This window comes from Pristiophorus japonicus, chromosome 3 (genome assembly GCF_044704955.1).
Source record: "Pristiophorus japonicus isolate sPriJap1 chromosome 3, sPriJap1.hap1, whole genome shotgun sequence".
In the NCBI taxonomy this organism is placed as follows: Eukaryota; Metazoa; Chordata; class Chondrichthyes; family Pristiophoridae; genus Pristiophorus; species Pristiophorus japonicus.
In genome coordinates, this window is record NC_091979.1 from 200,061,910 (window position 1) to 200,075,125 (window position 13,216).

The 13,216-nt window shown below is 48.3% G+C and overlaps 1 protein-coding gene across 1 annotated transcript in view; it reads left to right on the forward strand.

Annotated features, from left to right (window-relative positions):
• The window catches only part of LOC139260070 (neuropilin-2-like), a 186,957-nt gene extending 174,499 nt beyond the window's left edge, over positions 1 to 12,458 (forward strand). Inside the window, exon 17 of the mRNA XM_070876200.1 lies at positions 11,304 to 12,458. Coding sequence (XP_070732301.1) covers positions 11,304 to 11,629 — 326 coding nt within the window. The 3' untranslated portion in view covers positions 11,630 to 12,458. The remainder of the gene's footprint in view (positions 1 to 11,303) is intronic.
• The last annotated feature ends 758 nt before the right edge of the window (positions 12,459 to 13,216 follow it).

Genomic DNA, 13,216 nt, shown 5'->3' on the forward strand with positions numbered 1-13,216 from the left:
ACAGAGGCTATCAGGAACGCGCCCAGGCCACAGAACGTCACGGAGCTGCGGTCATTCCTGAGACTCCTCAACTAACTTCCTACCTGGGTTAAGCACCCTCTTAGAGCCCCTACATGTGTTATTGTGCAAAGGTGAGAACTGGGTATGGGGAAAAAAAACAAGTAATTGCTTTTGAGAAAGCCAGAAACATTTTATGCTCCAACAAGCTGCTTGTATTGTATAACCCGTGTAAAAGACTTGTGCTAGCATGTGACGCGTTGTCGTACGGAGTCGGATATGTATTACAACAAGCTAACGTTGTGGGGTAGTTGCAACCTGTCGCCTATGCTTCCAGGAGTTTGTCTAAGGCTGAGAGGGCCTACAGCATGATTGAGAAAGTGGCATTCGCTTGTGTGTTTGGGGTAAAGAAAATGAATCAGTACCTGTTTGGCCTCAAATTTGAGCTGGAAACCGATCACAAGCCCCTCACATCCCTGTTCGCTGAAAACAAAGGGATAAATACTAAAGCCTCAGCCCGCATACAAAGGTGGGCACTCGCGCTATCAGCGTATAACTATACCATCCACCACAGGCCAGGCACCGAGAACTGTGCGGATGCTCTCAGTCGGCTACCATTGCCCACCACGGGGGTGGAATGGTCATGGAAGCATTTGAAAATGATAAATCACCTGTCATGGCCTGCCAGATTAGGACTTGGACCAGCCAAGATCCTCTGCTGTCCCTAGTAAAAAACTGTGTACTGCATGGGAGCTGGGCCAGCATCCCCGTTGAAATGCAGGAGCTAATCAAGCCATTCTAGCGGCGAAAGGACGAGCTGTCCATTCAGGCAGACTGCCTGTTGTGGGGTAACTGCTTAGTGCTACCAAAAAAGGGTAGAGAGACGTTCATCTCGGATCTCCACAGCACACACCCGGGTATAGTAATGATGAAAGCGATAGCCAGATCCCATGTGTGGTGGCCCGGTATTGACTCTGACTTAGAGTCCTGTGTACGGCAATGCAGCGTATGTGTTCAGTTGAGCAACGCGCCCAGAGAGGCACCACTAAGTTTGTGGTCCTGGCCCTCCAGACCATGGTCGAGGATCCAGTTCGACTATGCAGGCACGTTTCTCGTTAAAATGTTCCTGGTGGTGGTGGATGCCTTTTCAAAATGGATTGAACGTGAAATAATGTCGGGAAGCACCGCCACCGCCACCATTGAAAGCCTGAGGGCCACATTTGCCACTCATGGTCTGCCTGACATACTGGTCAGTGACAACGGGCCATGTTTCACCAGTGCCGAATTTAAAGAATTCATGGCCCACAATGGGATCAATCATGTTACCTCGGCCCCATTTAAACCAGCCTCCAGTGGGCAGGCAGAGATGGCAGTACAAACCATCAAACAGAGCCTTAAATAAGTCACAGAAAGCTCACTCCAAACCCGCCTGTCCCGAGTACTGCTCAGCTACCGCACGAGACCCCACTCGCTCACAGGGGTGCCCCCGGCTGAGCTACTCATGAAAAGGACACTTAAAACCAGACTCTCACTGGTTCACCCCAACCTGCATGATCAGGTAGAGAGCAGGCGGCAACAACACAATGCAAATGATGGTCGCGCCACTGTGTCATAGGAAATTGATCTGAATGATCCTGTGTATGTGCTTAACCATGGACATAGTCCCAAGTGGATCGCGGGCACGGTGATAGCTAAAGAAGGGAATAGGGTGTTTGTAGTTAAACTAGACAATAGACAAATTTGCAGAAAGCATCTGGACCAAAAGAGGCTGCGATTCACAGACTGCCCTGAACAACCCACAGCAGACACCACCTTTTTCGAGCCCACAACATACACCCAAAGGATCAATGACACCACCCCGGACCAGGAAATCGAACCCATCACGCCCAACAGCCCAGCAAGGCCAGGCTCACCTAGCAGCCCTGCAGGGCCAGCAACACTCCAGCCCAGCAAGGCCACAGCCAACACACCAGATCAGATATTTGTACCGAGGCGGTCCACCAGGGAGAGAAAGACTCCTGACCGCCTCACCTTGTAAATAGTTTTCACTTTGACTTTGTGGGGGAGTGATGTTGTGTATCTGTAAAGCATGCACTCCCATGTTCCACCACCTGGGAACTCATCCCCTGAAGTCCCAAGCAATCCCAGCATCCCTTGGGAGCACTGTATATAAGCCGGCCCCTAAGGCCTGTTCCTCACTCTGGAGTGTCTTATTAAAGACTGAGGTCACTGTTGCTTTAACCTCCCTGTGTGCAGCCTCATCTGTGTTAGGAACACAATACTTCTCCCTATGAATGCGACCTCTAGCGCTAGGAAAACACACTTCAAGTGTCTCAACCTTGGGTAGCGGGTACTGGTCCTGCAGCGAAAAATGGTTAATCGTTACTTTATAGCCCCCACAAATTCTGACCGTGCCATCGCCCTTGAGAACCGGAACAATCGGACTGGCCCACTCGTTGAACTCAACCGGCGCGATAATGCCCTCTTGTTGCAGCCTGTCCAACTCGATCTCCACTTTCTCTCACATCATTTATGGCACCGCACGTGCCTTGTGGTGGATGGGTCATGTACCGGGAACCAAGTGGATCTGCACCTTCGCCCCAGAGAAATTTCCGATGCCTGGCTCAAACAATGACAGGAACTTGCTCAAAACCTGGGCACATGAGGCGTCGCCGACGGATGAAAGCACTCGGATGTCATCCCAGTTCCAGCGGATTTTTCCCAGCCAGCTTCTGCCGAACAGTGTGGAGCCATCTCCTGGTACAATCCATAGTGGTAGTTCGTGCACCACTCCATCATAGGGGACTTTTACTGCTGCACTGACAATTACAGGGATTAGCTCTTTAGTGAAAGTTCTCAGCTTGGTATGAATAGGGCTCAGCTTGGGCTTGTGTGCCTTGTTGCACCACAGCCCCTCGAAAGCCTTTTTGTTCATGATAGACTGACTCGCACCCGTGTCCAATTCCATGGATACTGGAATTCCATTCTGTTGAGTCCTTAACTCTTAAACATAATCACACAAGGCATGTACTGCAGACACAATCACTCTGTGACCTTCACCTTTATTACCTGGACCAAGGAGTGCTGGCCCTGCGAGGGACCTCCCCTTATATACCTGAATCTCCAGGTAAGGAGTGTCTCCCACAAGTACACCTCCTGTGGTCAAGGTGTGCATTTCTAGTAAGTATGTACAGTATGTAGTGGTTACATGAGGGTTACAATTGTATAAGGGTTACAGTAGTATGCTGGTTACATACATGACATCACCTCCCCCCTCACATCTTTTTGACTCAAAGATTAAGTCTATCAGGTGGTCGACGCTCTCTCGTGGAGCACCGCAGTTGGGGCTCTGGTGGCTGAGCCTTGGAATGCGTTTCTGTCACCTGAGGTGATTCCGGCCTATCCGGGCTGGCTGCAGGGACTGTGCATGCTGGTGATTGTCCTTGTTGCTCGTCCACTGGCAGTGGTGTGGTTGACATCTCATGCTCTTCTTCATGTTCATCGGTGTCTATGCTGAACCTTTTCTTTACTTGGTCTAAGTGTTTGCGGCATATCTGCCCATTACTGAGTCTGACCACTATGAAACTGTTTCCCTCTTTACCAATTACGGTGCCCTCCAGCCACTTGGGTGCCAATGCATGGTTAAGTACAAATACCGGATCATCCATTCCTATACTTGGTTTGGGAGTGGCGCTTGCCCTCAACAATGTCTGCCAGGGTTGGGTGGATGAGGGACAGCCGCGTTTTGAGCGTACGTTTCATGAGGAGCTCTGGCGGAACTCCCGTGAGCGAGTGTGGCCGGGACCTATAGGCCAGCAGGAGGCGCGATAGGCGGTACTGCAGAGAGGGTCCTTGGATGCGGAGCATGCCTTGCTTTATGACTTGGACCGCACATTCCACCTGGCCATTGGAAGCCGGCTTGAATGGTGCCGTCTGGACATGTTTGATGTCATTACCCGACATAAGCTCCTGGAATTCATGGCTGGTGAAACATGGGCCATTGTCGCTGGCCAGAATGTCCGGTAAGCCGTGGGTCGCGGAAACCGTGCACAGGCTCTCCACGGTGATGGATGTCGTGCACGAGTTTAATATGATGCACTCGATCCATTTCGAGTATGCATCGACAATTATCAAGAACTTTTTTCTCATGAACGGGCCCGCATAGTCCACGTGAATGCATGACCAAGGCTTGGTGGGCCAGGGCCACGGGCTGAGCGGGGCTTCCCTGGGGGCGTTTTCCAGCTGGGCACACATCGTGCACCTGCGAACCCAGTGTTCCAGGTCTGAGTCAATCCCCGGCCACCACACATGTGACTGGGCAATTGCCTTCATTAACACGATGCCAGGGTGCTCGCTGTGGAGTTCCCTGATGAATGCTTCCCTCCCCTTCTGGGGCATGACCACTCGGCTGCCCCATAGCAGGCAGTCGGCTTGGATGGAGAGCTCATCCATCTGTCTCTGAAATGGTCTGACCTCCTTGGGGCATGCCCCATGCGTGGGCGCCCAATCTCCCGTCAGGACACATTTCTTTATCATGGATAGGAGGGGGTCCCTGTTGGTCCAGAGTTTGATCTGGCGGGCTGTGATGGGGGAGCCTGCGGTGCCAAACGCCTCAACGGCCATGACCATCTCAGCGGTTTGCTCCGCCACCCACTCGGTGCTGGCCAGGGGAAGCCTGCTGAGTGCGTCAGCGCAGTTTTCGGTGCCTGGCCGGTGCCATACGCAGCCAGCATGAGAGCCCATTGCTGTATGCGAGCTGAAGCATTTGCATTGACCGCCTTGCTGTCGGACAACAGAGAAGTTAACGGCTTGTGGTCCGTTTCTAACTCGAACGGTCTGCCGAAAAGGTATTGGGGCATTTTTTTCACACCATAAATGCAAGCGAGTGCTTCCTTTTCGACCATGCCATACCCATGCTCTGCCTGGGAGAGCGACCTGGAGGCATAAGCCACCGGTTGGAGTTGTCCGTCTCCATTACCCTGCTGCAACACACACCCAACCCCGTATGATGATGCATCGCATGTTAAAACTAGTTTTATACAGGGGTCATACAACATTAACAGTTTGTTAGAACAAAGCAGGTTCCGCACCCTGTTGAAAGCCCATTCTTGACAGTCCCCCCAAAACCATTCGCAACCCTTACGCAGGAGCACGTGTAACGGCTCCAACAATGTGCTTAAGTTCGGCAGGAAGTTCCCGAAATAGTTCAAAAGTCCCAGGAACGATTGCAACTCCAATGTGTTGCTGGGCCGGGGCGCACGATGGATCGCCTCCGTTTTGGATTCGTTAGGCCAGATCCCGTCTGCGGCAACCCTCCTGCCCAAAAACTCGACCTCTGGGGCCAAAAACACACACTTGACCTTCTTCAGCCGCAGGCCTACCCGATCCAGTCGGCATAGCACCTCCTCTAGGTTGTGGAGGTGTTCCTCGGTGTCTCGACCCGTTATTAGGATGTCGTCCTGGAATACGATTGTGCCGGGAAAGGATTTCAGCAAGCTTTCCATGTTTCTCTGAAAGATGGCAGCCACCGAACGGATGCCAAAAGGTCACCTGTTGTAGATGAATAAACCCTTGTGCGTTGTGATGGTGATCAAAAGCTTGGATTCTTCAGCCAGTTCCTGAGTCATGTAGGCCAAAGTGAGGTCCAATTTAGTGAACAGCTTGCCACCTGCCAACGTGGCAAAAAGGTCCTCCGCCCTCAGAAGCGGGTATTGGTCCTGCAGGGACACCCGGTTGATGGTAGCTTTGTAGTCACTGCAGATCCTAACCGAGCCATCCGCTTTAAGGACAGGAACAATGGGACTTTCCCATTCACTGAATTCAACGGGCGAAATTATGCCCTCTCTGAGCAGCCTGTCCAGTTCACTCTCTATTTTCTCACGCATCACGTACGCACCACTCTGGCTTTGTGGTGCACTGATTTGGCATCCGGGGTGATGCGTATAACTACTTTTGTGCCCTTGAACGTCCTGACACCGGGTTGAAACAGTGACCTGAATTTTTGTAGTACCTGTGAGCATGAGCTTCGCTCCACAGATGAAATGGCGTGCACATCCTCCCATTTCCAGTTCATCTCAGCTAGCCAGCTCCTTCCCAAAAGCGCGGGGCCATTTCCCGGAACAATCCAGAGTGGCAGCCAGTTCTGTGACCCATTGTGTGTTAACACCACTTTTGCACTGCCTAGCACTGGAATGATCTCTTGGGTGTACGTCCGTAGCTGCATATTAATTCGTTCCAGTTTGGGCCTGCTAGCTCTGTGTGGCCATAGTTTCTCAAATTGTTGTGCACTCATGAGGGACTGGCTAGCTCCCGTGTCCAGCTCCATGCGCACCGGGATGCCATTCAATAAAACTTTCATCATCATGGGTGGCGTTTTGGTGTATGAGCTGTGGACATCAGCCACATGAACCCGCTGAACTTCAGCATCCATGGTTTTACCCCAGCCATTGTCCTGCACTGCAAGCCCCTCGCCTGATTCCTCTGTTTCATAGATTAGCCTCACTACCGGCTGTTTGCAAACCCTAGCCAAATGTCCTCTGGCATTACAATTCCTACAGACGAACTGCTGAAATTTTCAGCTTTTCGCATAATGTCTGCCCCCGCATCTCCAGCATTGGTTGAGATCGTTGTTCACAAAAGGACTGTTAGTAGGCATTCCTCTCTGATTGTTCCCTTGGTTGTTTCTAAACACTCTGATGGTGGGTGTTAATGGTCCCTTGATGGCGTGAATTGCCGCTCCCCTCTCCATTGTCCCTGTCGGGGGCCCACCTTAGAGTCGGTTTCAGATTGGGCAGTTACAAAGTGCCTTTGTCTGACTGCTGCAGTTCCAAAATGCCTTTGCCTGACTGCGAGATCTTGAGCCGCATTTATCACGTTAATTCCTTGGTCCGTCGCCACATTGGACCCAGGACTACCCGTGTAAATTAGCTTGGTCTCTTCTTCCCCGGCTATGAAAATTTGAGCTATCAATGCTGCCCCTTCTAGAGTTAACTCCTTGGTCTCTATGAGCTTCCTGAAGATCCCGGCATGGCTAATGCCCTCAATGAAAAAATCCCTTAACGTCTCCCCCCCGCAGGCATCTGAGAACTTACAGAGGCTGGCCAAGTGCCGCAAGTCTGCCACGAAGTCCGAGATGTTTTGCCCTTCCGGACGTCGGTGTGTGTAGAACCGGTGCCGGGCCATGTGTATGCCGCTCGCCGGTTTTAAGTGTTCGCTGATCAGCTGGCAGGGCTCTTCAAAAGTCTTGTCGGCCTGTTTGTAGGGTGCGAGCAGATCCTTCATCAGCGTGTACGTATTTGTCCCGCAGCTTGTTAGTATATGCGCCCTCCACTTGTCAGTCGCATCCTCTCCCAGCCAGTCCTTCGTGACAAAGGTCTGCTGGAGTCTCTCCACAAAATCATCCCAATCTTCACCCACACAGTAACGTTCCTCTGAACTACCGGTGGCCATCCTCTGGGTTCAGTGAGTCCCGTTTCCCGTCGCCAGGTGTTGAGTCCTTAACTCTTAAACATAATCACACGAGGCACGCACTGCAGACACAGCCACTCTGTGACCTTCACCTTTATTACCTGGACCAAGGAGTGCTGGCCCTGCGAGGGACCTCCCCTTATATACCTGAATCTCCAGGTAAGGAGTGTCTCCCACAAGTACACCCCCTGTGGTCAAGGTGTGCATTTCTAGTAAGTATGTACAGTATGTAATGGTTACATGAGGGTTACAATTGTATAAGGGTTACAGTAGTATGCTGGTTACATACATGACACATTCAGTTCAACTTTTAACATGATCAGTGGACATTTCCTGGTGAAGGTGTGTACCCCGTACACTTCTGCCTCCTCGGTTCAAGTCTCTAGTTCAGTTTGATCCGCCATGGATCGGTCTTCCTCTGCTGTGGTGGTTTGCAGGGTTTGCAGCTCGTCTGAACATTCGCTGGAGGTGTCCCATTGTTCCATAGCCTTTGCACGCATAGGTGTTTGAAGCGGCATTGATGGGCTCGATGATCACCTCCGCAGCGTCAACAAGGTGTTAATTGCCTCACATTCACATTTGATGGTGGACTCGTGAGTCTTCTGAGATTGTGCAGCTGCAGGCATGTACATTCTGCCATATGCATTCCTGCCTGAAAACGACGTTACTTTGTGTACAGTATTTGCTGATGCATCTTTATGCTGTGAAATGTGTTCGGTGTTATCGCTGGTGGACATAAATGCCTGGGCTATTGCTATGGCTTTGCTCAGGTTCGGTGTTTCAACAGTCAATAGTTTGCGAAGGATAACCTCATGGCCAATGCCAAGCACAAAAAAGTCTCTTGGCATTTGCTCCAGGAATCCACCGAATTCACAATGTCCTGCAAGGTACCTTAGTTCGGCGATGTAGCTCGCCACTTCCTGACCTTCAGACCGTTGACATGTATAAAATAGATACCTTGCCATCAGAACGCTCTCCTTCGGATTTAGGTGCTCCCGGAGCAGTGTACACAGTTCTTCATACGATTTAGTTCTTGGTTTCACCGGAGCAAGAAGATTCTTCGTGAGGCCGTAGGTTGTTGCCCCGCAGACGGTGAGCAGGATCACCCTTCATTTGGCAGCGTTCTCATTCCCTTCCAGCTCGTTGGCCACAAAGTATTGGTCAAGTCATTCCAGAAAGGCTTCCCAATCATCACCTTCTAAGAATTTCTTCAGGATACCAACTGTTCTCTGCATTTTTGCGTGATGGTTCATTATCTATTACTCGTTGTCAGTTGTTATGTCTCAAATAAAGCAATGTAACTGAGTACTGTAGACTTGAGTAAGTGTGACCTTAGTCTCTTTATTCTGACTCCAGAGTGCTCGTACAGCATGGGAGGCCTGCTTATATACAGTGCTCCCAAGGAATGCTGGGATCCCTTGGGACTCCAACAGATGCGCCCTCTGGTGGCGGTAGAATGCTGGTTAGAAGGTATTGCATACATAACAAATAAGATCATGGCTGATCTGATCTTGACCTCAACTCCACTTCCCTGCCCGTTCCCCATATAACCCTTGACTCCAGTAGCATTCAAAAATCTGTCTATCTCCACCTTAAATATATTCAATGACCCAGCCTCCACAGCTCTCTGGGCTAGAGAATTCCAAAGATTCACGATCCTCTGAGAGAAAAAATTCCTCCATATTTCTGTTTTAAATGAGTGACCCCTTATTCTGAGACTATGCCCCCTAGTTCCAGATTCCCCCACAAGGGGAAACATCCTCTCTACAGCTACCCTGTCAAGCCCCCCCAGAATCTTATATGTTTCAATAAGATCATCTCTCATTCTTCTAAACTCCAATGAGTATAGGCCCAATCTGCTCAACCTTTCTTCATAGGACAACCCCTTCATCTCAGGAATCGACCTTGTGAACCTTCTATGAACTGCCTCCAATGCAAGTATATCCCTCCTTAAATAAGGAGACCAAAACTGTACGCAGTACTCCAGATGTGGTCTCACCAATGCCCTGTACAGTTGTAGTGGGACTTCCCTACTTTTATACTCCATCCCCCGTGCAATAAAGGCTAATATTTCATTTGCCTTCCTAATTACTTGCTGTACCTGCATGCTAAATTTTTGTGTTTCATGTCCAAGGACCCCCAAATCCCTCTGTACTGCAGCATTTTGTAAACTCTCTTCATTTAAATAATAATTTGCTTTTTTATTTTACCTACCAAAGTGGATAACCTCACATTTTCCCACATTTTATTCCATCTGCCAGATTTTTGCCCACTCACTTAGCCTATCTATACCCCTTTGCAGATTCTTTGCATCCTCCTCACAACTTGCTTTCCCACCTATCTTTGTATCATCAGCAAATTTGGCTACATTACACTCGGTCCCTTCATCCAAGTCATTAATGTAGATTGTAAAGAGTTGAGGCCCCAGCACTGATCCCTTTGCCACCCCACTAGTTACAGTTTTTCAGCATGAAAATGACACATTCATCCCTACTCTCTGTTAGTTAGCCAAACCTCTATCTATGCTAATATATTACCCCCAACCCCGTGAGCTCTTATCTTGTGCAGCAGCTTTTTATGTGGCATCTTATCGAATGCCTTCTGGAAATCCAAATACATGACATCTACTGGTTCCCCTTTATCCACCCTGCTCGTTACAACCTCAAAGAATTTCAGCAAATTTATCAAACATGATTTCCTTTTCATAAAACCATGCTGACTCTGCTTGACTGTACTATGATTTTCTAAATGTCCTGCTACTACTTCCTTAATAATGGACTCCAGCATTTTCCCAATGACAGATGTTAGGCTAACTGGATGTTATGCTCCACACGAGCTTTCTCTCACACTTCATCTAGCTATCAACATGTCCTTCAATTCCTTTCTCCCTCATTTGATTATCTAGCTTCCCCTTAAATCCATCAATGCTAATCACCTTAACTACTCCTTGTTGTAGCGAGTTCCACATTCTCACCACTCTCTGAGTAAAGAAGTTTCTCCTGAATTCCCTATTGGATTTATTAGTGACTATCTTATATTTCTGATCTTATATTTATGATCATTAGTTCTGGCCTCACCTGCAAGTGGCAACGTCTTATCTACACTTACCCTATCAAACCCTTTCATAATCTTAAAGATCTGTATCAGGTCAGCCCTCAATCTTCTCCTTTCCAGAGAAAAGAGCCCCAGCCTGATCAATCTTTCCTGTTAGGTATAACATCTCAGTTTTGGTGTCATCCTAGTATATCTTTCTTGTACCTTCTCCAGTGCCTCGATGTCCTTTTTATAATATGGAGACCAGAACAGTTCACAGTACTCCAAGCGTTGTCCAACAAAGATTCTATACAAGTTTATTGTATCAAAGAAATCTCAGCACATTCCCTGTGAACATTATAAAATTAGTTTTATTCATTCTCAGGATATGGGCTTTGCTGGCAAAGCCAGCATTTATTGCCTAACCCTAATTGCCCCTGAGAAGGTAGTGAGTGGCGAGCCTTCTTCTTGAACTGCTGCAGTCGGTGTTCTGAAGGTACTCCCACAGTGCTGTTAGGTAGGAAGCTCCAGAATTTTTTCAGGATGTTGCGTGATTTGGAGGGGAACTTGGAGGTGATGGTGTTCCCATGTGCCTGCTACCCTTGTCATTCTAGGTGGTGAAAGTTGCGGGTTTGGGAGGTGCTGCCGAAAAAGCCTTGACGAGTTGCATCTTGTAGATAGTATGCATTATTATACTGTACACATTACTGGATATTATCAAAGTTGTACCAAAGTTGGGTATGTCCTCAGGTAGAAAGTGTTTTTTTAAATATAATACAATGATTTAACTATTACTTTTGTTACAGATGTGGGATCTGACATGAATGCAGGGAAAGACGGAGACTCGAGTACAGTGGTGCCCTCTGATGGGATGTCAGTCACCCCAACATCTGGAAAAGACAAGAACTGGCTCTACTCCCTGGACCCAATCCTGGTTACTATCATCGTCATGAGCTCAGTGGGAGTTCTCCTTGGGGCAGTGTGTGCCGGGCTATTACTGTACTGCACTTGCTCCTATGCTGGCCTGTCAAGCCGGAGCTCTACCACCCTAGAAAACTACAACTTCGAACTGTACGATGGAATCAAGCACAAAGTGAAGCTGAATCAGCAGAAATGCTGCTCAGAGGCATGATCAAAATTGAAGTAGATCAAGGCCATTTTATTATCAATAACTTGCAAGCAACAAACAAGAGGATGCAGTAAGTAAGGAATTGCCTTTGAATCGTACCCATTTTCATTCTGATGTGTCCAGAACTAACCAAACTTTCCGCCAGTTAAATGAAGGGCATATTTAAGAACCTCTTGAAGTCAGCACTAAAGAGCCTTAACTTTGACTATTTTCCCAAGGATACGAGCCATCATTACTGCCCTGATTGAACTTTGAACTTTGGGATGAAGTAAGAGTCTGCTGACTAAGGCCTAATATTGGAATTGCTGCCAGAGACCATGATGAGATTTACTCTGTTCCGTGCTGCAAAGGGAAGTCTAATTTCTTCAAACTGGCGGCTAAACTGGCCAGCTGTGCCATGTAGCCTTCTCATGTTATTTTTGTCCTTCAAATTGCTGACCAACAGTTGAGGCCTACAACAGTTTGGTGGGTCCTAAACAAGGAAGAGAATGCAAGATGGCTGACGCTTCAAATTTATCGTCTGGGGCCAGTCGGCCACTGGAAAGATGAGGCCGGTTACTTTATCGTTCGTTGGCGAGAAGCAAGCTTCAACCATTTAAGCAGAGCTTAAAAGAAATTATGGACTATATGCAGAGTGCCTTTGGACAAGCGTGATTTATTAGCTGTGGCAAAGTAGTATTCACACGTCTCCTGTCTGTGACAGAAGAGAGCATTTAATTGGGCACTGTCTTGAGGCCTATGCAGTGTCTGTTGATGTCCGAGGACTTTCTCTATTATTATTATTTAATATACAATGCATTGACATTCCGGACAGGGTTTTTGCCCGCTTTGGGAGGGGGGAATGGGGCGGGGGGGCGGGTGCAAAATATTTCTTTCTTTCTAAGGGAGGGTCATGGGGGTGAGAGGTGTAAAGAAACATTGAATGAGGTGGTTCGGATATTTAAAAGATCCTGGCCAGAGTTGCAAGGAACGATTTCTTGAATGCCAGACTCCACTGGACCAGGCTGTTCAAACCACCCCATCCATTACAAGAAACAGACGCCAAGCCTGAAAGGCTGAATCAGCCAGAAAGCAATGATTAAAGAAATGTGAGAATAAATGCTGACTTTTTGAATACTGGCTTTGTAATGGTGTTACTTGGCAGTGGTTCAATTGATGCTATTCAGAGTTTTCAAAGGGTTTATTTTTGTTGGACAGGAATTAGCATCAGATGATCCAATACCCTGTCTACATTGTTAAGATATTTTATTTCTTTTTGTTCTTCTTTGGGTACAATGCTGGCAGTCAACTCCTGCTCAAATTTATGGCTCCCTTATCCCCAGCCCTCTCCTCTCCCGTTCTGAAAAGGGTGACTCGTTCGGCCGTCCAGTTCCACAGACACTGGCAGCTCTTTAAGTACCTTGCTCCAGTGGCCGCCTTAATTTCTGAGGTCTGGACAGTGACTTTTGGAAGACCTGCTAATCAAGGAGGCATCAAAGTCAAGCTTGATGTTGTCATCCATGCATCCAGATTTTTTTTAATGCATTCTGCAGATATGGGCGTAGCAATCAAAGCCCTTGAGAAGATGGTGGTGGGCCTTCTTCTTGAACT